This window comes from Acomys russatus, chromosome 1, assembly GCF_903995435.1.
Source record: "Acomys russatus chromosome 1, mAcoRus1.1, whole genome shotgun sequence".
NCBI classification, from domain to species: domain Eukaryota; kingdom Metazoa; phylum Chordata; class Mammalia; order Rodentia; family Muridae; genus Acomys; species Acomys russatus.
Genome location: NC_067137.1, coordinates 95,924,790 through 95,947,846, shown reverse-complemented (window position 1 = coordinate 95,947,846; position 23,057 = coordinate 95,924,790). Strand labels below are relative to the sequence as shown.

Genomic DNA, 23,057 nt, shown 5'->3' with positions numbered 1-23,057 from the left:
GAGGCAGAGAGTGTTGAGCCCAAAAGAAAATTCCTTCACTAACTTTGCAGCCCACTATGTAAAGAGTTAGCCCAAGAGCCTCAGCCTCTGGGGTCGTCCCATTTTAAATTTCACTTCCCCCCCCCCAAAAAAAACAGGGCACTCTCCTCCCCCTTCCCTGCTCCATCCACCTGCATAAATTTGCATATTTACTTACTGCTTTACTACCCATAAAAGCAAGTTCTGCTTTGTTCTCTGGCTTACCCTTGGTACCTAGAACAGAGCAGGACATGTAAGAAACACCAGGGCTAGCCCTCAGGGCTGGAGAGGTAGGTCAGTGATGACACACTGCTCTTGATGAAGACTGGGGCCCAATTCCCAGCACCTATGCTGGCCATCCCACAACCTTCTCTAGAGAAATGACTGCCCTTTATCGGGCTTCCAAAGGAACCTGGACACAAGCTCACATGCCCACACATGGATACACACACACACACACACACACACACACACACACACACACACACACACACTAAAAAGAAAAAAAAACTTAAAATTTTTATTTTTCAAACTCCAGAAGCAAACAGAATAACGGCCAAAGTACAAACTGGCAATGGAAAGTCTGGGTTGAAATGGTGGTATTGACACCTACGAGCTGTGCGACCAAGAAGTCATTTTTAAGGTCTCTCTATGCCTGGGTTTCCTCATAGTCATGTAAGTAAAAATAATGCCTTTCCATATTAGACAGCCTAAGATAGACATTTCCATTACCCACTTGCAGTATAACCTTGAAAAAAGAAAGAAAGGAAGGAAGGAAGAAAGGAAGGAAGGTAGGACTGTGCCTCAGTTTCCTCGACTGTAAAGATTATACATAAACATCCCTTCAACTGAGACGTCTTCGGAGCCAAGGCCTCTTAGAAAGGGTCCAGGAAGGCTACTATGAGACTTGGGAAGAAAGAGGGCTTTTAGAGGACGAAAGCGGGCAGCGTGACCTGGGTCTGGCCTAACAAGCTGCTCATGAGGACAAACAAAAGAAACAAACAACAACAACAAAAGACCTAGAAACCTGGCTGGGAAATCGGCTGGGGCCAGGTACTGAGTCGCCGGGAAGGGAGCGGACCCCACTCACTCGTGGGGCCAGGGATGCGACTGCGGGGGTCTGCTGGTGTTCGCGGTCCCCAGCCACCAAGCCTCGGTCACTGGCGGCCGGGCCTCGCCAGAGGGCACCCTCGACCTTCCAGAGAGCGCCATCATTTATTCAAGCTGCAGCCGCCAGGCTCCGAGTTGGTCAATGAAAAACCACTGCCAGGATCGCGGCCGAGCCCGGTTCCACCCTGGGGCCTGGAGAGAGCGGCCGGGCCGTCAAGCCCTGCCTCCCTAGCGGACCTCGCGTGTGTCCCGGTGCCGGCCCGGGGGCGATCGGGGACGCGGGGGAGGCGAGAGATCGGGGCGGGGAGCATGGACTGACAGCTGGCCCCTGCGCAGAGGGGCCGGGGTAGCAGGAGGGAGGGGGCTCGAGAGTAACTTTCCAGAAAAACAGCCAACGTGTAGCAGGAATGACTCCAAGAGGAGGGGAAAAAAAAAGTTCAGTTACCACGTCGAACCAGAGGACTCGCAAAGTATTTTTCAAATGGGCTCGGCTTTTCCTGTGCCTGTTTAAAACATTAAAACCGTGCAGCGAGAGAGGCTATGTGCGCTCGTCCCTCCCTCCCTCCCCCACCCCAGGCCGAGACGTCATGGGAGGGAGGTATAAAATTTCAGCAGAGAGAAATAGAGAAAGCAGTGTGTGTGCATGTGTGTGTGTGAGAGAGAGGGGGAGAAGAGAGAGAGAGGGAGAGAGGGAGAAGGGGAGAGAGAAAGGGAGGGAAGGAGAGGACCGAGTGTAGGCGACTGAGCCACAGAGAGGCGAGACACGCACGCACGCACGGAAAGGGGCTTGCGGAGGAAGGAATAACGCTTCCCGGAGTAAGCTGCGGTGAATCGGCTTCTTCTTCTTCTTCTTCTTCTTCTTCTTCTTCTTCTTCTTCTTCTTCTTCTTCTTCTTCTTTTCTCTTCTTCTTCTTTTTCTTTTGATTTTTTTTTCCTAAAGAGAAGCAAAGGACAGAAGCCATGGCCGAGAGAGAGAAAACAAGCTGAGATGCTGACCGTGGGTCCAAGTGGATTATCGGAGCTGTCTCCAAGAGGCCTGTTTCACATAATCCCTCATCTCAGGCAATGAAGAGAAGAGGCAGCGTCAACAGAGTCATTTAGAAAGCCCCCGAGGAAGTGTAAACAAAAGTGAAAGCATGAATGGAGCGCCCGAAAGACAAGTGTGTCCTGCACTGCCCCCACCTTTAGCTGGGCCTGCCGCTGCCCAGCCCTGCCTCTTCCCACATACCCACTGGTGATTTTTTTTTTTTTTTTAACATTTTTTCCTTTTCTTTTCCATTCTCTTTTCTAATTCTCCTTCAGGGCAAGGCGAAGTTTCTGATTTTTGGGACCCAGCCATGGCTCTTCTGCGCCTTCTTTAAAATACTCACTTTCTCCCCATCGCCAAGCCCGTTTGGCAATATCAGATATCTGCTCTATTTATTTTTACCTAAGGAAAAACTCCAGCTCTCTTCCCACTCCCAGCTGCCTTGCCACCCCTCCCAGCCCTCGGCTTGCCCTCCACCTGGCCTGCTGGGAGTCAGAGCCCAGCAGAACCTGTTTAGACATATGGACAAGAATCCCAGCGCGATACAGCACACAGTCCGCTACTTCGTCCTGGGGCTGCCAGCGTTTCCTGGGAGTCCCGAAGCTCTCACAGTGCAGTGAGTTCATGCACCCTCTTGCCAAGGCTCAGTATTTGGGATCTGGGGAGGACGCCTGGTTTTCCTCCCTCCTTCTACTGGGGTATCCTCCTTGCCAGGTCTCCCCAGCCCCTTGGCCTCGCTCCTGGGCTCACACATGAAGATGCACTTACAAAAGGCTCTGGTGGTCCTGGCCCTGCTGAACTTGGCTACAGTCAGCTTCTCTCTGTCCACTTGTACCACCTTGGACTTCGGCCACATCAAGAAGAAGAGGGTGGAAGCCATTAGGGGACAGATCTTGAGCAAGCTCAGGCTCACCAGCCCCCCTGAGCCATCGGTGATGACCCACGTCCCCTATCAGGTCCTGGCACTTTACAACAGCACCCGGGAGTTGCTGGAAGAGATGCAGGGGGAAAGGGAGGAAGGCTGCACGCAGGAGAACACTGAGTCGGAGTACTATGCCAAAGAGATCCATAAATTCGACATGATCCAGGGTCTGGCGGAGCACAGTAAGTCCAAACACTCGCTGGGTGTCTGCTCCGGAGGGGATGAACTGGGAAAAGGGGGTTCCACAGAGGGGAGTCTGGTGGTGGTTACACAGCAGAGTGTCCCAGGGTTCACAGCAGAGGTCAGACATTGCAGCTGCAGCTGGGTGGGTGGGTGGGAAAGGAGACAGAGATGTTCTGGTAAGAGCCAACTGCTTCAAGAGGCCAGGAGCCCTGGAGCCAAGTGTTCAGGACTCCCTTGATATTCCTTGGTGAATATTAACTGTATGGTGAATACTGGACGTGAATTGTATTGTGCCACTTAGGGAAACGTGTTCTCACACATGTGTGCACAGAGGTTAACTGTGAACACATGGGTTCCATCAAGGGGTGAGCCGCCTGGCCCCCAAATCCTCATGGTCTTCTGAGTCTGGACATTTCCATATTCCCCCTGCTTTTTGTGTCCCAACTCCTGGTCAGTGGCTTAGCTCTCATGGAGCACAGTGCCTGCCTCAAATCTGTGTTTGTCAAGCTTTGGAAAGCCCAATCGAGGCCCTTCGGTCTAACACACACACACACACACACACACACACACACACACACACACGTGTGAGCTGGGAGGGAAGGGTAATGCATGTATGTTCCCACATATGTGGAGTTGGGGGGATGTGAATTCTTACACTACACAGCAGGCAGATTCATATGTGTAAAGCAAGGTCTCCCAGGCTAATGGACACAGGAGTGTAGGATGAGGCTCCTGATCCTGACCCAAAGCATCTGCCTGCCTGCCTATGGAGGTGTAGGTGGGAGGGATGGCTGTGGGGGTGAGGGGGATGTGTGTCTGTCTGGGAGTGTTTCTTCCCAGGAGGCTGCTGTCTGCAGAGGAGCGATGAAGCTTCTGGGTGAGACGCCCGCGTGTGTTTGTACACGTGTGGAAGTCATGTGTGTTTACTGAATGGGGATTTAAAAAACCTCAATACAAGAGAGAGAAATTTGGCAGATGTTGAGAAACTGACAGCCCAGGAAAGAGGAATATGAACTGCTCAGGGCCCAAGCCGGGTAGCTGCTCTGTTTGCTTTTCCTGCCAGCAGGTGTCCTCTGTGCCCTGGTGACTTCAGCCCAGGCCCACCTGGGAGGTGGGCAGTGCCCAAGTGTGTGGGGGGAGGATGGGATAGAGCCAGGAGGGTGGCACAGTTAGAGTGGCCATGAGGCAAACAGCAGGAGGCTAAAGAAATCTGGCTTCAGGGAAGGAGCCCGAGTGTGCCAATGGGTGGTGTGGCTCTCAAGGAAGAGGGAAAGGCCAGCGGTGAGCTGCCTACGCCAGGCAGAAAGAACCCTGCGGTTTCTGGAATTGGGGATGGGGGCTGTTCTCAGTGCAGTTTCCGGCCCCTGCCTGGAGTTTTCCCTCTGAAGATCTGGCTAATTGTGCAAAGTGGAGGCTGGAAGCAAGGCACGCCTAGAACTCCCTGCCTGGGATCCACTCACTGGTGTTGGTTCAGGGACTGGCTGGGTGACCACAGTTTTCTAGAGTCATCCAGGACTCTAGGACCTTGATGATCACCTACCAAAGCAAGTCATAGCAGCCACAGATATCAGAGAAGGTCACAAGTCTGGGGAAAGTAGAGGACAAGATGGTAGTCCTGGGTCAGGAGGACAGTCTGAGGAGGGAGGGCTTTTGAGTCAGGAAGGCTCACCCTGTCTGGAGCCCTGAGGTGAGAACGAGCGACCCATGTGGACACACAGCCACGCAGGTATGTGTGGATGTGGATTTTGTGCAGAAATCCAGGGTGCAAAAGGCGTAGCCTCAGACAAAGCCAAGACAGCCCCCGACAGATGTCGTGCAGTTGCCAGGCTATAGCATCAAGGAAAGTTGAGGTAGGGGTTAGACATGGGGGTTATGGAATGGTGGTCTAGCCCCTGCCAACTCGGCACAGTGAACAAGAACATCTTTTAGATGCTGAGGAGGAGCCAGTGTTCAGAGGGTCACAGGCTATACCATGGAGGCTCACAGTACCATCAGGTAACAGGCCCAGGCATGCTGTAGTTAGCACAGGTGGTTGAATGGACACCAACCTGGGCCCACCCTGTAGCTGGTCAGGTGGTGGCTCACCCTAGCTTCAACAAGGCATACTAAGTACAAAGAAGGCTGTGGCAGCTGCTGAGCAGAGGCGAAGCCAGCCCTGAACTTCTTTGTTTGTTTGGCTGGTTTTTATTTTTGTTTATTTAGTTTTGGGGTTTGTGGGGTTTTTTTTCTCCCAAGACAGGGTTTCTTTGTGCTGCCCTGACTGTCCTGGAACTCACTCTGTAAAGCAAGCTGGCCTCAAATGCACAGAGATCTACCTGCTTCTGCCTCTGGAGTGCTGGGATTAAAGGCATGTGTCACCACCGCCAGTCCTGTCCTGAACTTCTGAGGGTAGATGGGACCGGCTGGGGGGGGGGGGTCTATACTGTTGTACTGTCAGGAGTTCTGTGCCAGAGGTGAAGTTCGCTTCTACATTGTGTCACTCCCAGAGGATGGGCATTTAGAAGGAAGTGACATTTGGACCTGGGGCGAGTGTGGAGGAATGTTACTCTCAAGGCTATTTTTAATTCATTGGTATAGAATACTATATAGTGATGTAAAATAAATTTATTTTTAATTCATTGTACTATTCGATTTTATCACAAGAATATATACGCTAGGTTTAATAGATAGATAAGGTAAAATATTTACACAAGGTCTTCAAAAACTTCAGAGACCTACAGAAAATGGCATTTAAAGACTTTTTTTTTAAAAATTGTTTTGAGGATTCTTTGAAAATGAGACAGGTTGACTCCTGGCAATACTCAGCCTGCCTCAAAGAAGGTAATGAGCATCGAGGAACCTCCTTATGGAGATGGCTTCAGAGGTGGCAAACCAGCCACTGGGCAAAAATGTCCTTGTTTTCTGCTCAGACAGAATTCTGCCTGAAATGGGCAAGCTTGGATGCAGGTGCAGTTGACAGCCAAACTCTGCCAAGTCAGGGTGGGCAAGTCCTCAATAGTCCCTGCTTCACAAATATGTCTGTCAGATATACTGGACCAGAAGGCTGAAGATGATGCTCCAACATATTAGAGAGTTTTGAGTGACTCTTCAGGCAGCAAAGTATCCCTGCTATTTTTTCATTTTGGAAACTGTTAACCTGCACTACCTGTTTACACAGGTAATTAATTTTATTCCTTCTCAACTCTCTGATGGGGCTAAAGACAACAAAGCATTGAGTATAGCATGAATATAATGATTGTTTTGTGGTTCTTTGTGTGTATATTGCATATTGTTGTAATAATATAAATGTATAAGTAAAAGGGTTTTTATTATTAGACTAAAAAGGGGAATTGTGGAGGAATGTCTTGAGTGGATATAACAACTGTCAATAAGGTGCTGTTTAGCCAATCAGCTGGGCAGAAGGACAGGAAGTGGAAGGCGGGACTTCCTGGAGCAGAGAAGGAGCCTAGAGTTGAGGGTTGACAGTTGACCGAAAGTTGGAGGAGAGAAGCGGCACGAGGAGGATAGGCAAGTGCTTGGGATATATGTTGGTTATGAGGATTAGAGTAGTTTATTTTAATTTACGAGTAGATTCTGCCCAGCGTAGGGCTTGCAGTTTTGAATTATGTTTCAGTATCATTGTGTCAAGTTATCAGCATCCTAGGCCGAACAGATACGTTTTATTGTAAAAGGCAAGGTCACAAGGGCCCATAGAGAGGAAAAGCCAAAGAAAGAATGATTTCCAGTGAGAGGCGGGGCACCAAAGTGAGAGCCCAGACAACTGTCTTATGGCTCTGCCCTGTCATGGCACATCTGATGTGCCATGGCACAGTGAGCTAACATGGAAAGGATGTGTGCAAAACACATGCTACGTGCATTTTAAGGCCACCTTTAATCTTAAGAATCTAGTAGAACCTTGGCTGGTGACACAGATAAATCTAGGCTAATCTCACCAGGAGGGGATAGCAGTTGCTGCGTTTGTAACCCAGGTACCCAGTCGCTTGAGAATAATCTGGATTTGTTTCAGCTCTGACTGTTCGGGGTGACACAGGAGATTCCTATGCCAGACATATTCCCCCAACTTCAGTGAATGGGTCTCTTTTCCTCTTGCACAGTTTCAAGCAGGTTAAGCAAGCTCAGACATATGGTATTTCTTCCCAGAGCCTCGGTTTCCTCTCGTGTGAGGTCATCTCTCAGCTACCTTTTACCTTGAATGGATTTTGTCAGGCCTGGGGACGATTTCCTGGGTATCAGCTAGGACACTCTGCAATGTCATAATTCTCTAAGATGTTGCCATGGGAAGTGAGGAAGTGTGTTCTCTGACTCACATACTGGGGAAGGGTACCATCCTTTCTGTATCATCCATACAGCCATTGGCATAAGCATCGTTTTCATCTTCTGGCTTGGGTGTATCTGTGTCTTCTTTTGAGACTCTTGCTCTTATCAGCCAAGGGAAGTGCTAAGACAAGCACAGAATTCCCCAGCAGGAAGGATACCTAGTGTTCTGGGCTTTCTTTTCTGGTAGCCACCTGTAGATTTTGTTCATTATGACATTTAAAAGATATTCCACGGCAGCTGGAGAGATGGCTCAGTGGTTAAGAGTGCTGGCTGCTCTTCCAAAGGACCTGGGGTCAATTCCCAGCAACCATATGATGGCTCATGACTGTCTGCAGCTTCAGCATCTGGGGATCCATTGCTCTCACATAGACATACATGCAAGCAGAACCCCAATGCACATAAAGTAAATAAGTCATTAAAAATGATATGCCATGTTGAAAGAATTCACATGCCACAGCTATCAGTGTTAGATACACAGTAAGGTTCTGGCTACCCAAGGAGGGTCCAGAGAGAACATCAGGGTTCCATCTCTCCCTTACAGACTAGGGATAGTATGGAGACATCCTGGGGCACTTTTGTTTTCAATAAGCTTAAAGATGGGGTGACCCTGGGGGGTGGGGTGTAACACAAATGACTTCAGAGACTAGGTTGGCGGTACAAATGATTCTAGCAAAGCAGCCATGGCCCAGGCATCATGGCAAAGTACTTGAGGTCATGGAGACATAGGTTCATGTGACTGGGTTTGGGTAGGAGGAGCTGAGGCCCCAGTGACCTACTAAAAGAGGAAGCCACCATGTAGCTCTTGCTGATCTTTGCATTCAGGAATGTAGGTCCAGCTTGATTCTATCTTATCATTTCCCAGGATAGCAGAGACTCTGGAAATTTCTGTGAAATCTCCTAACACGTAACACAGACTTTAAAAATGTGTATGGGCTTCTAGTGCAAAACTTTTAAACACTGGCTAAACAACACACCTAAGTCATTTCAAGGTTAATCCATGTAAAGTCTGAAACCGTCCAGGCAGAGCTCTCTCAAGCTCCCGGCACATCTGAAGCCATGGTACCTTTTGCAGAAAATGATGGAACTTTGCACACTGGAGACATTTGGACAACTTGGGAAAGCTGCTCTGGGCCTGCCCAGTGCAGTCAGCTGGGGTCATACTTTACTGCTTCACACACTCCCCAGGTGGCCCTGTCATGTCATTCCTCCAACTGGCTCCCACAGAAATGAGGCCCTCAAGCCCATACACATTTGTCTGAACACATACAATTTCCTGGGCTCCCCACGAACACTACACATGCATTTTGTGGGTTGTTTGCTCTCTTTACTTCCTAGAGCAAAACAGCGTCCATCACTACCCAGTGTTCCGAGCAATGGAAACAGCTGGAACTACTGTCCTTTGTGAAGGCGATTCCTGCACCCAGCTCTTGACGGTCAAGTGCATAGCATAAGCACAAAGGGTCCTGGTCATTGACTCTGAGGCAATGTTGGGATGCCAGAGCCATTTTGATGAATCCCCGCCATGTTTGTTGCTGAAATTATTAATATCTTCCCGCTGGGTTATCACCCAGGTCCACTCTGACTTCCAGGGTCTCAGATTCAATAGATGGGGTGTGGTCAAATCTCACCCTTGCCACCTACTACTTGAGTGGCCATGGGAAAACCACTTAGCTCTTCTGTGGATCCGTTTCTTGTGGGTTGAATGATAAATCTCATATAGCCTTTCTCTTTTCAAGTATTGTTAGAGGAGCTACATAAAATGTAAGTGGTATATTATATATTTTTCTTGTTTAGTTACACAATTCTTTCCACTAATTCCACTAACTATATTAAAGCATTTTTTTTGTTATTTGTTTTGAAGTAGGGCCTTACTGTGTAGTTCACCTTGTCTCTGAATGCTAAAAGTTTCTTATTACATCGATTTATGTGTGTGTCAGGGCATCCGTGTATACTTGCACACGAGTTGTGGCCAGACGAAATCTTTCAGAAGTCTAGTATCTTCTTCTCCAGTGTGGGTCCCTGAAGTCAAACTCAGGTCATCCATCTTGGCAGCAAGCACTTTTACTCATGAAGCCACCTTGCCAGCCCATGGGCTGAGACATTTTCTAAAATGATTTTTCACTTTATGTACATGGGTGTTATGCCTGTACATATGTCTGCAGTATGTGTGTGCGTGGTGCCTGCAGAGGCCAGAAGGGGGTGTCAAACTCCCCTGGAACTGTAGTTACAGAGAGTTGTGATCCACCATATGGATGCTGGGAATTAAACTCAGGTCCTCTGGAGAAAACAGCCAGTGCTCTTACCACTGAGCCATCTCTCTAGTCCTGACCTCAGAATCTTGATTCCTCAGCCTCCACCTCCCAAGTGCTTCCCATTCCTTCTTGAACCCACCTTAAAATGTCGGCGAAGAGGAGTCTGTCTCGGGGTACAGGTATGTGAGGGATGGAGCAGAAGTTACCAAGAACGGTCATCAGGTGTCCTGAGGACTCTGTCACCTTCCCTGTTTCCTGGATGCCCACCACTTCCACCCCACTCTGGTTCCTTCCTCTTTAGTTACTATTTCCTACTCCTCGCCCCGCCCCCCGCCTTATATCATGGTGCACATTGCCTTAACTCCCCGTCATGTGCTCCTAACAGACAGTTACTGCAGAGCCCAGATTGAAGACATCTTCACGCAGACCAATTCACAGTCATTGAAAGGGTCACTGGTCCAGGAGCTCGCCCACATCCAGAGTTACAGACCTGTTGACTTATACATGAAAATGCTGGGGATGTATGCACTACTCTTCAAGAGGACCATAGTTCAGTTCCCAGCACCCACTCATAAGTCTAACTTTAGCTCTAGAGGATCTGATGCCCTCTTCTGGCTTCCTTGGGTACTGCACTTATGTATACAAACCCATACACAGGCAACACAGAAGTGCACATTATTTTTTAAATATATGCTTTGCATGCGAGGGACTCTAGGTTCCTTCTGTATATATGCATACGAGGACTGCCATCACCGGCGCCTCTCTCTGGCCCTATTTGGACTGGCTTAGAGAATGACTGGCAGTCTTTGTTCCTTCAAGGCCAATTATTAATCGGGGCTTCATTAGCTGGCATTCACACACTTGTTTCCTCCATCTGTTCCATTCATTTTCCTTTAACCACCAGTGTCAGGCCCACCAGATGGCAATTTCCAGAGACACCCACTCATCCTTGCCTAAATACCAGGAGTGTGCTGGCTGGCTTTAGGCTCCTTATCGGGCCCCGCCTTGTCCGTGACTCCTGACCCACCCCTGTGCTCTTTCCAGCCGTGTGCATGATGTGTGGAATCTGGGTCTGGGAGCTTGGATTCCAAACCCTGGCTGTTGTTGCCCTTTGTATAGACAGGATTTCTCTGACGTTAATGCTCTGGGGCCTTGAAGTTGTAAAGGACACAGGGGCAGAGAGGAGACAGAGACTTCTGCTCTCCCTCGTCTGACCTGGAACTGCAGAGAGCATCTGCTGCCCTCTGGCTAGTGGCAGGATGACAGAGGTAGGCATAGCACATGCTCCCAGGGGTGAGGACCCTTTGTACAGGCTAGTTTTATGTCAACTTGACACAAAACTGGTGTCATCAGAGAGGAGGGAGCCTCAACTGAGAAAATGCCCCCCATAAGATCCAACTGTAGGGCAGTTTTTTAAATGGGTGATTTATGGGGGAGGGGGCCCTACCCATTGTGGGTGCTGTCGTCTTTGGGCTGGTAGCTCTCACTTCTACAAGAAAGCAGGCTGGCTGGGCAGGTTGGTGCATGCCTCAGCACCAAAGAGGCAGAGGCAGGAGGATCTCTGTGAGTTCAAGGCCAGCCTGCCTTACAGAAAGAGTTCCGGGACAGCCAGGGCTACACAGAGAGACCTTGTCCCAAAAAGCAAAAGAAGAGAGAGACAGAGAGACGGGGGGGGGGGGGGTGAGAGAGAGAGAGAACAAATTATGGATGTGGAAGCATAATCCAAACACAACGTTTTCTCCCCAAATTGGTTTCTGCCATGGCATTTCACCACAACAATATTAACTCTAACTAGGAAACCCTTAAAGAGAAAGGAGTTGATGACAGTCAGCTCTTTATTTGGAAAAAGAAAGAATATTTTTTTCCCAGACTCAAGATATGGTCTCTTTACCATAAAACTTCCCTTCCTTTAGGTCTAAGGCATAGCATTGACTCAAACTCTTTCCGGAGCTCCCTACTATGAAGACACTGAAGCTCGGACTCTCAGTTTGACACTCAGGTGTCCCGACAACCTGATGTTTCCACCTTCTTTCTCTTTGCTTCAGCTTGTAGCTGCGGGTCTCTCTTCCTCGCTGGCCTGTCTCTGTCCCCCAGTAGTCCCTCTGTGTAAAATCTCCTTGTCGTCCCCCCACCCTCATGTGGGGTGCAGATTGTTGCCACCCCTTCCATTTCTTCTTGCCATTCCTCAGCGTCACCAAGGGTCCTGGGATTTGAGTCCCTGTCACCTGAAGGCAGGGACTGCGGCTTCTGATCGTCAGCATTGCAGCTGGCTCAGAGTATTTATTGCACATATGTTTAAATTTTTAAAGAGCTGGGAAGTGAGCCAGGTGAGGTAGTCCACGCCTTTAATCCCAGCACCCATGTGGCAGAGGCAGATGAGATCTCTGAGTTCGAGGCCAGCCTGGTCTATAGGGTGAATTCCAGGACAGCCAGAGCTACACAGAGAAACCCTGTCTTGAAAAACCAAAACCAAACAAATAGAAATTGTAAAGATTTATTACGTGTGTGTGTGTGTGTGTGTGTGTGTGCACGCGTGTGCGTGTGTGTGTGTGTGTCTGTAGAGGCCAGTAGAGGGTTTCAGATCCTTTTCAGATAGAGTTATATCTGACTTGGGTCCTGTGGAAGAGCAGCAAGTGCTCTTAACCACTGAGCCATCTCTCCAGCCCCGATACATGTTTAAAGTTGAACAAATGCCCAGTGAAGAAGAACACGAACGAATCAACCAGCTTTAAGATAACTAAGTGACTAGCTGCTGTCTTCTGAGCATCTGTTTTTGTTTGATTGATTGCTTTGTTTTTGACACTTAACATGGCTGCACAGACCAGGCTGGCCTTAAAGTCAAGACCCTCCTGCTTCAGTCTCTCAAGTGCTGACATTTGACCTGGCTGGGAATCTGCGCTTTTGAAAGAATAAGAAAATTAGTCTGGACAGCTTAGCAGTTTGGAGGATGGCAAGACAGTGGGAGGTGAGCCAGAGAGCTGACTCAGCACTTCAGAGCATTTGATGCTCTTCCAGAAGACCAGGGTTCAATCCCTAGCATCCCAGTCAGATAGCTCACAATTGCCCATAACTCCAGTTCGGGAGGATCCGACATCCTCTTCTGGCCTCTGTGGGCACTGCACACATGTGGTGTACATACATATACTCAAGTCCACACTCATACACATTAAATAAATTAATATATATATATTTAAAAAGACTGGGTGAAGGGGACAATTACATTTGACTGTTCAGTCTCAGTTATGTGTCTGGGGGGCTCCAAGGTCTCTCTGCATCTTGTTCAGGAATCTTCCTCGCATCTACACCTTAGGTCTCAGGCCTCAAGCCTCTAGGGAGGTCATAGGCAGGTCTGTGGCCACTTGGCATGTGCCTGTGGTAGTATACTGTTTCTGGGGAGCCTCATTCACCGTGCCTCTCCCCACTGCTTTTCTTCCTAGATGAGCTGGCTGTCTGCCCCAAAGGAATTACTTCTAAGGTGTTCCGTTTCAACGTGTCCTCAGTGGAAAATAATGGAACCAATCTGTTCCGGGCAGAGTTCCGGGTCCTGCGGGTGCCCAACCCCAGCTCCAAGCGCACCGAGCAGAGGATTGAACTCTTTCAGGTACATATTCCAGCTGCAAGCTGCACGCTAGAAGCCAGTTCCTCCTCCGTGTCTGGCCTCCACTGAGTATGGGGTTTGCCAGATCTGCCTCAGAAGCAGACACGCAACTCCCCCCCCCCCCCCACCTACCCCCATGCCCCACATCAAGCCTTTGTCATTAAGAGGGCTGAGTTACCTGAGGTGCATAAGGGCATGGTGTGCAGTCGCCTCTCGCTTGGCTCTCCGGTCCAGTGCCTGGTAGCCTATCCCTGGTGCTCCATCCTGGCCTTGGATACTTAACTTTTCCCTCCTGCCCCATAGATACTGCGACCGGATGAGCACATCGCCAAGCAGCGCTATATCAGTGGCAAGAATCTGCCCACAAGGGGCACTGCCGAGTGGCTGTCTTTCGATGTCACTGACACTGTGCGTGAGTGGCTGTTGCGGAGAGGTAGGTAAACTCTTAGCAGGAACATTTCCGGAGGAACTCCAGGTCCCTTCTGCCTCATGAGAGGGAAGAGGAGAGGACTAGGGGAGCCATGCGTCTGTGTCCAAAGTCTAGGTTTGCTACTAACTCTATTCTCCACTCCATCCTTGAATGCTGGCTCTTAAGTCAGGCCCTGGGGATTCAGCAGTGAGCAAGTGAGCGAGGTGAGCACTCAGATCTCATGGGGCTTTCGTTCTGGTGGCAGAGACTTATAATACACCAGGGGACATGTCGATGAGCAGGAGTGTCAGACAGTGATGATGCGTTGAAACCTGAGGTTGATGCTGGCTGGGGGCTCTGACGCTGGCTGCTTAGAGGAGGTCTCTGTTAGGAAACGGAGTCTGACACTGAGATGCAGGCGATGCGAGCGATGAAAAGGAGATAGCCTTTTAAGGTTAGGAGGCTAGACTAAAGGGTGACCTAAGCAAAAGAAACGTAAGACCCAGGCCTCTGGGTGGAACCCAGCTGGATTTGCTGTAGTAGCAGTGAACAGACTGGAACACCATAAATGGAGGCCACTGGGTCAAGTAGGTGTCAGACCATAGACAGGACTGGGGACTTATCTCCAAGTGTGTTGAATGCTATAAGGGAAGTAGGCATGCAATGAGGTGGCCTTTAACAAAAGCCCTCTGGTTGCTGGGATGGGGGCAGCGCAGGGGATATGAAAATCACATGGAGTCATGCTGTCATTTAGAGGTTGAGCCAATGGGCTACTCTTAGACGTGGTGTAAAGACACAAGAGCAATCTCCGATGACATATATGGTAAGACGAGAAGAAGAAGAGATTTGGGGCAGGTTCTGTGTGGACCAATCGAGTTTCAGATGCCCGGGATCACTGAACTCTACAGGAGGCATATCAAATGTCACAGGTCCCAAATACCATATCTACTCACTGTGTCCCCATCACCTGGAAAGCGAAGTAACGCTTTCACCCTGCAGGCCTCCCAGAGCTGTTTTAAGGGTCACATGTACTCGAGAGAACTTTTGTGGGTTTCGAGGCGCCTTCTAGGAGCAAGCTCTCATTATGTCAGATGAGGAAGCCAAGGTCCAGTGTGAAGAAGCCTGAGCTTATCCAGCCTGGATTAGACCTTTTGTCCCCTGTTAAGAACAGTCTAGTGTCTCGTGACTCCATGTTGGTACTTTGTGCCCTGACCACTTAATGGTAGTGGTGGGTGGGTGGGTGGGGTTCCAGATAGGATCCAATCAATTCCTTCTTCCTCTGCCTCCCTGAGAAATTCCCACCATCATCAGCTATCATACAGCCAGTCCATTTCGTTGATGGCCAGAGTCCCTGGGCCAAGAGAGGCCTCCTCTACCCTAGCCATTTCAGGGAAGTGGGGCTTGAAGGCAGAGGTCACAGGCTGCTTTACATTTAACTCTTGGTCACCCGAAGTACTTTTGCTTTAAAAGCTGGGAGATTTCACATAAAACTGGGCTGGGTGTGGTGGTGCATGCCTTTAATGCTAGTACCCCAGAGGCAGGAGCAGAGTTTGAGGCCAACCTGGTCTGCATAGTGAGTTCGAGGACTACGGCTATGTAGAGAGACCCTGTCTCTTAACCTGTGAGCCATCTCTCTAGCCCGAGACCCTGTCTCAAAAAAGCAAAAAAAAAATTTAAAAAAATAAAATATAAATAAATAAATAAATAAAATAAAAACCCAAACCAAACAAAGGTTCCTGATTTTTCTTGACTGATTACATAGACCGTCCCCTGACAGTGTACCCGAGATGAGCCATAGCTACCCTTCAAAATGTGCTTGCTTCCGTGACCTACTGTACTCTGTAGGCATCCAAGTCTTCAGACTCCCATCTCTGGGGCCTAGTTTGGTAACAGAGTTGACACATGGCAGGCTAGAGGCCCTGTCCTGGCCCTTTTAGGAAGGCCACACAGCCTGTCAGAAACAAGAGGACTCCTGCCAAGGGTGGCAGTAACATACCTCCCCAGGCGGCTCTCCAGTCAGAGCTTAGCTCGGGCACAGAAAAAGAGGCTGGGGGAATTCACCTCTCAGTTTCCCTGTCTGATTTTAATCAGCTCCACCTGGATTTCTTTGACGCTCTGGCACTTGAAGCGCTTCTGCTCACAGCTGCAGAACTCAAGACGTTTGTGCAGAACCTGCTTTCCAGCCTCCTTGAGACACCAGGAAAGATAGTTTCATAATACAACCTGTGGGTGCCCCCATCACCACCCCACCACTGCCAACTCTGATGTTAAGTTTTCATTGGAACCTTCAGTTCACACTTAGGCAAATTCTGCCCAACCTCCCTTCCCTCAGGGGAAGTAGCTGAGGCCTTTGTGCATGAATCTCCTCAGAGTTCATGGCCCCCAAACCAGGCTGCAAACAGACTCCGAGTTGGAGCAGCCAGTGGTGTAGAGTGATGAGCACTGAGTCACACCTGTGGTTTGGGACTCACTCAGGAAGCACCAGCAAGGCTGTGTGTTCCAGGCATCCAGATGGCATACTGGGGGCCCATTGCTGCTTGGATCTCTCGCCAGAATGGAGGACACAGGTCCCTCCCCGTGTCTCTGCCCCCATTGCACTATTATTTATCCAGCCCCTGGCTTCTCTGTACACAGAACCAGGCTGGTAGGATGTACCCCGGCGTCACGGTACAGGACAGGTGGCATGGAAAGCACAGGCATTTTGCATCTCGGTGGATGTAGGGGTGTTGTGTCTATGGTGACTTTTGTTGCCTGTTCCCTGACAACTAGGTGTGTAGTATCTCAGCTGGGAACGGTGGCGCACACCTGTAATTCCAGCACTAAAGCTGAAGCAGGAGGATCACGAGTTCCAGCCTAGTCTGGGCCATGTAGTATAGTGAGCCCTTGTTTAAAACAAACATAATGCATAGTGTGGGATCTCTTATCAGAACCTTCAGGCTCTCTGTCTAAAGTTTGAAATGGATGGTTATTTCCAGCCTCCACAATGCCCACCAGTTACGCCATCTGGTTGTTTATAAAGTAACAGACATATATGGAATGTGGCACCCTGTGCAGGAGGCTCACCTGAAGCTTTGCAAGCTCTTTCTGTCGCCTGTGACTCTTGACTTACTGCTCACCTTTGCCTGGCTGGTGGGCACACTGCCCTGTCCCTCAGTGTTTCTCCCCCTGACTCCGAATCTTATTTTTGCAGAGTCCAACTTGGGTCTGGAAATCAGCATTCACTGTCCATGTCACACCTTTCAGCCCAATGGAGATATACTGGAAAATGTTCACGAGGTGATGGAGATCAAATTCAAAGGTACTGATCCTGAGGCGTGGTGGGGTGTGGAATGGATAATACAGCAGTGACGAGCCCAAGAAAAGGAGCCAAAAAAAAAAAAAAAAAAAAAAAGAAAAAAAAAGAAAAGGAGCCAATTCCCTTCACAGAGACTGCTGACTATTGTGCACTTGGCTGACTCTGCTTTGTCTGCAAAACACTGAGCACACCATGTGGCCTAGAGAGAATGCATGATAAGAGATGCACACCTTTAACCCCAGCACTTGGGAGGCAGAGGCCGGCGGATCTCTGTGAGTTCGAGGCCAGCCTGGTCTACAAAGTGAGTCCAGGACAGTCAGGGCTACACAGAGAAACCCTGTCTCAAAAAACTAAAAAAAAAAAAAAAAAAAAAAAAAAAAAAAGCAGCAGGATTCTGGGAAGTGGTGAAGTCACACAGGCCAGCTGTCCAGGGAACTAGGACAAGAATGCCTCTCTCGTAAGCACGGTACACAATGAAATGAGATAATAAAATTGCAACACTGAGCCAAGGAATGCTCAGTGAGTGACAGCTGTCCTCCTCTCCTCAAGGAAATGAACTCCAGCGGGCCTGAACGTGAGTGCCCTGGCTCTCTGGAGCTTTCAAATGCTGCTGGACCTTCCTGATCCTTGCCCAGGAATTGTCTGGGTTAGGGCGGTTGCTTCCTGGCTTGATCATGGACCTTTGTATGGAGTTGGTGATATAGTTGAGTCTTAGAATTCTCAGTTTCTAATATTTTCTGTGGTTCAAGGGAGCTCTCTTTTCCTTTCCTGTCTCCATTTTGGGCAACTGAGGAGTGCAGTGATCAGGAGGTCATATAGGTTGCTCTTGACTTAGCACAGATCCTGGGCCTCGGCCTCAGCCATCCGTTAACCTGCATGGGCTCAACCTGAACCTTTTATGTATTTGTTTGCCTTTAGTTTTGGTTTTGGTTTTGAGACAGGGTTTCTGTGTGTTACGGCCCTGGCTACCCTGGAGCTCACTCTGTAGATCAGGCTGGCCTCGAACTCACAGAGATCCTATGTATTTATTTTCTAAAGTTAGGAACTTGACATCCTAACCACAGTGCCTTCAGAATCCTCAGGCTAAGGTGGTACCTTCCTACCACCACATTATTGTCCTGTGTGCATAAAGACTTCAAGAAAAGGCATCACACTCCTAGGGCTCCTGTTTATCTTATATACCCTAAGACCCAAGTCCCTGTGTAATTGTAAATTAGACTCTCAGCATTCCTGCTGAGAGTCAGCGGCCAGGGGCAGTCCTTCAGAAACAAGGTCCTCAGCTAGAACAAACCCTTGGAAACCCGGTTCTGGTCTTCTTTGGGCTCTCTTCCTTGTCTCATGCTCTAGGACCTGAATCTCACAGTGAAAATGCCTTGGAGCCCCTAAGGCCCCTCCCCCCACCCCCTACCCCCGTGAATGGTTTAACAGTTCGGAAGCCTTGCTTCTTCAACTCCCGCATAGGCTATCTCAAACTGTGACACCTTAAATTTTCAGTAGAATTTCTGTGGTATCTTGACTAACTCAGGTTCTAGTAGGAAACCTCCCCCCTCCCCCCTGCAAGGTTCTAAGTCTCAGAATCTAAAGTGGCAGTCCCAAAGTGTGTGATAGGTACCCACCTATGACACCCTGAGGGAGCCCTGGATGCATCCTTCCCAGGAAGGTGATGTGCTCTTGTGCAGGGGTTGTGAGGGCATCTGACTGGTATCTGGAGGGGTATCCATGGTAACCACCTAGTACTTTTGATACTGGTTGCTCTCCTCAGTCTGTGCCTTCTTACAGGGGGCAGCACCTTGCCCTGTGCCTCCCTTCCTCACGCCTGTACCATCCCTTATCCTGATTGTGCAGTGATGGATGGGCTAAGATGGGTGTGGGAGCAACTTGCAAGGGCAGCACTGCTTTTACACAGGTCATCGTCTTGCTTCCCTTTGCAGGGGTGGACAATGAGGATGACCACGGCCGTGGAGACCTGGGGCGCCTCAAGAAGCAGAAGGACCATCACAACCCTCACCTGATTCTTATGATGATTCCCCCACACCGACTGGACAGCCCAGGCCAGGGGGGTCAGAGGAAGAAGCGGGCCCTGGATACCAATTACTGCTTCCGGTGAGCCCTGGCCCTGAAGGGGGTCCTGTGGTACTGGCGTGGGATCTGAGCCCCACTCAGCCAAGGGTCCCTGATGCTTGTCACAAACGTGTCTAGGAAAGAGGACCAGAAGCCTTTTCCAAACCTCTTCCTGCTTTTCTGGGAATCTGGTATTTTCTGTAGCCTGGCTCTGGTCAGGTCTTGATAAAGTAAGTGGGAAACCCCACAAGGAGAAGAATCTGGGGTGCTGGCTCTGGGGACACGTAGGGAAAGCTTCCTATGGTCTTCTTGCTTGAAGGACTTGCAAGATGTGTTTGTGTAGGGGGAGATTAAAGAGGGAGCCCATTGAAAGTGCTTGGTTTCCCTACTGTCTTACATTCTTTCCTGTTGCTGTGATAAAAGTCACCCTGACAAAACTTAGTGTAAGGGAGAAAGGGCATATTTCACTCATAGTACCAGCTTACACCACACGAGATGCCAGGGTTTCAGGAGTCTGAAGTAGCTGCCTTGAAGAGATGGGCGTTGTGATCTCACCAGGCAGCTTCTTGTCTGTGGTCATGGGGGTTTCTAGAACTCCAGGTGATTTGTCCATGGTTAAGATGAAAGAGGGAAGAGCCAACAGCTTTCCTCTTCCAGCTGTGACTTTTCTACATAGTCAAGTGTCTTTGCCAGAGCTTGTCCTAGTCCCTGCCAACTTCTCTAGTTCTGACTGGCCATTAATCAAGTCACATGACTGCCCTTGCCTTCCTTCAAGGGTGGCCAGGAAAATAAGTATCCCTGGGATGGGAGGAGCAGAGGAAGAATGGGGTTAGGAGTGGCTAGTTAAAAGATAAACAATGGAGTCTACCATGGTTCAGTCTTAAAACCTACAGAAATCAGACTTTGGCCAATAGCTGCCTTTGGAAACAGTGACTTGCTGGTGTCTCCAGAGACCTGTTGAGGCCAAGGGTATATGCCCACAGGATGAGGAGAGGTTGCCAAATGGATTTCTGTAGACAACATGATTGGATGGGCCTGATGGCTCCACCCAGGTTACTTGGGAGTCACGGTTGTACCCAAATGCACTTAAACCTAGCATTCAATGGACTAGAGCTACCTCCTGCGATGGCAGAAATACTCCAAGGAGAAATTGGAAGAAGCTTCTGTTACAGCAGTCTGCCTTTTTGTTGACTTCCTGTGTGTATGTTTCATCGTAGCAACCTGGAGGAGAACTGCTGTGTGCGCCCCCTCTACATTGACTTCCGGCAGGACCTGGGCTGGAAATGGGTCCATGAACCTAAGGGCTACTACGCCAACTTCTGCTCAGGCCCTTGCCCATACCTCCGCAGCGCAGACACGACCCATAGCACGGTATGGGCTCCACCGACCAGGCTACTTGTCAGTATGAAAGAATGAGAGATTCATTGATGAATGAATGAAATCTTGGATGAGAAAAATCCCCTGTAATTAACATTCTGATCTTGGCAGGCTGGCCCAATTCTACCCAGTTGCTCTCTGCAGTTTAAATTCCTACCATGGGGGCTGGCACCTGGGTAAAATTATGCTTAGTGTGCTCAGTGCTCCAGATTCAGTCTCTAGCACACGTGAGCATGCACGCGCGCACACACACACACACACACACACACACACACACACACACACACACACACGGGCACCCACGCAGAGTTCTGACTATATAGTTTTAAGCATCATTTTCATTTACTTTGTCTAAAGCTTTTTGTACCTGGAAGTTGTTCATCTGTCACATGCCACCCTATGTCACAGATGTATACACCTGTCTGGCAAGATGTGTGGCCCTGGGAAGTTTCCTAGCTCCATTAAAACAGCATAAAGCACATAGGAAACAATAGCAATAGAAAGAACGGAGGGTCTGCAACCTCTGCAACCTGCCTTCTTCAAAGGGAACGGAGAGCAGGGCAGTAATCCATAAAGCTCATTTCCAGCTAGTCCATCAATGGTGCACCCTGACTGAGGCACACGCTCTGGCAGTTACCAAAAGTGCCAAGGTAGTGGTGAGTGAGGGCACTTTAAGCCAATGTGGAAAGTTACAGTAAGGGAGACGTTTTGGAGGAGTTTCTTAGAGGCCAAGTGTTTCTCAGCAGTTGCCAATCCCTAGGAACTGCCATGTGCTTCAGTTAGGAACACAATCAAGGCCGTGGTTCTGCCTTCTGCCACACTGGATGACTGCAACTAGTCTCTTAGCCAAACTGTTCCCACAATCCCTCTTAAGCAGCCGGGTAGCCCCCACAACTTGCATAGTTTCTGAGTCACAGGCTCCAGGCCTGGCTTTCTCCTGCTAAATGTGTGACCCCGCTCACAGGTGCTAGGACTGTACAACACCCTGAACCCGGAGGCATCGGCCTCACCATGCTGCGTGCCCCAGGACCTGGAGCCCCTGACCATCCTGTACTATGTCGGCAGGACCCCCAAGGTGGAGCAGCTGTCCAACATGGTAGTTAAGTCCTGCAAGTGCAGCTGAGGTCAGCCTGCGACAGAGGAGGGAAAACTGCCACCACCGACTGCTGCTCCTCGGGAAACCAAATCGACAGACCTCTCACCCTTGATGCCTGGGCCCCCCAAGCCCTGGCTCCCAGTGAATGCCCCAGAGAGAGAGAGAGAGAGAGAGAGAGAGAGAGAGAGAGAGAGAGAGAGAGAGGCTTCCTTCTGGAACATTTCTTTCTGCTAGCTCTGAGAATCACTGTGGTAAAGGAAGTGTGGGTTGGTTAGGGGAAGGCAAACTCTTGAGAACGTGGGATTTCTGTGGTGGAGACAGGTGGTGGGGTAGAGGAGAAGGGATGGCGAGCCAACATGGTGTGTGACAATGGGACTCGGGTGACCCTAGGGAGGAGGATGGGTGCAGCGGTCAGGTGAGGGCCAGACTGGAGGGCACTTGAGGTCTGTGGTCAGCTTTGCTCACTGCAGCACATCGACTCTAGGGAACTGGGATGTCGTTAGAGGAGGGGAGGGGAGTGTTTTTCTTCAGTTTACCAAGACCAGTCACCCCGCCCCCCCCCCCCCCCCAGAATCATATCTTGCACTGCCTGGGATTAAGGACAATCTGTTCTTTTTTGCAAACTGTCCTCACATCAGTCAGCATCATGAGTCATTACAGATAATGTAATTAGTTTCTGGGCCCAGCACCTAGCTATCTCTGGTCCCTTAAGAGATGCTGAACTCAAAAGCAAAAGTCAGACTCTGTGCTCTCATGTCTTCCCTTGGGGCCACTTCTTTTGCCTTCCTCCTTGTTGTATTTCCCCTTGGACATTTGGCTAGACCCCTTTCAGGTCAGGGTGCACTCTCTGGATTCGGGGTCCACACAGTGTGGGGCATCAGGGGTCACTCCCTTCTACCCTCTTAGACCCCGTGCTCCCCCCTGGTGTTCCTGGAAGCGGGTGCTACGTGCAGACCATCTGGGGAGGCTGCACGTGTCTGACACAATGACTCGGCCCCAGATGCACAAACTAAAGTATAAAGACAAATATGAATATTACTCTCAAAATCTTTGTATAAATAAATATTTTTGGGGAATCACGGATGGTTTCATCTTCTGGAAGGTTGCTTCTAGAACAGTAAAGACCTTGTTCTAAGGTGTTATGTATGTCGGACTGCATAAATATTCTTTTAATTGCTTATTGGCATCTACTTCCCAGAGATAACTGGCATCTGAGCAGAGCCTCTCTCAATCACCACTGCATGGGTACACCTCCCTCCTGCAGGGTGCATTCTCAGTCTCAGAGGCAGAGGCTTAGATGTGCAAACACTTATACCAATCTTGTGGCTGGGGAGAGATGGCTCAGTGGGTTAAGTGGCTGCTGTGCGAATAGGACCTGAGTTCGGCTCCCTG

The 23,057-nt window shown here is 49.5% G+C and overlaps 1 protein-coding gene across 1 annotated transcript; it reads left to right on the top strand.

The window, feature by feature from the left end:
* The first annotated feature begins 2,391 nt into the window (after positions 1–2,391).
* On the top strand, positions 2,392–22,173 carry Tgfb3 (transforming growth factor beta 3). The gene is made up of 7 exons (XM_051149587.1): positions 2,392–3,259; positions 13,267–13,430; positions 13,731–13,860; positions 17,027–17,134; positions 19,063–19,234; positions 20,410–20,563; positions 21,534–22,173. The coding sequence occupies exons 1-7, from the start codon at positions 2,908–2,910 to the stop codon at positions 21,690–21,692; spliced, it is 1,239 nt and encodes a 412-aa protein (XP_051005544.1). The 5' UTR covers positions 2,392–2,907; the 3' UTR covers positions 21,693–22,173.
* Positions 22,174–23,057: the final 884 nt, after the last annotated feature.

Excerpts from the sequence above, each read along its gene's own strand:
- Tgfb3 (XM_051149587.1), top strand. The coding sequence starts at position 2,908 with ATGAAGATGCACTTACAAAAGGCTCTGGTGGTCCTGGCCCTGCTGAAC. Across the intron at positions 3,260-13,266 it reads CCAGGGTCTGGCGGAGCACA|ATGAGCTGGCTGTCTGCCCC; the intron begins GTAAGTCCAAAC and ends TTTTCTTCCTAG. Across the intron at positions 13,431-13,730 it reads AGAGGATTGAACTCTTTCAG|ATACTGCGACCGGATGAGCA; the intron begins GTACATATTCCA and ends CCTGCCCCATAG.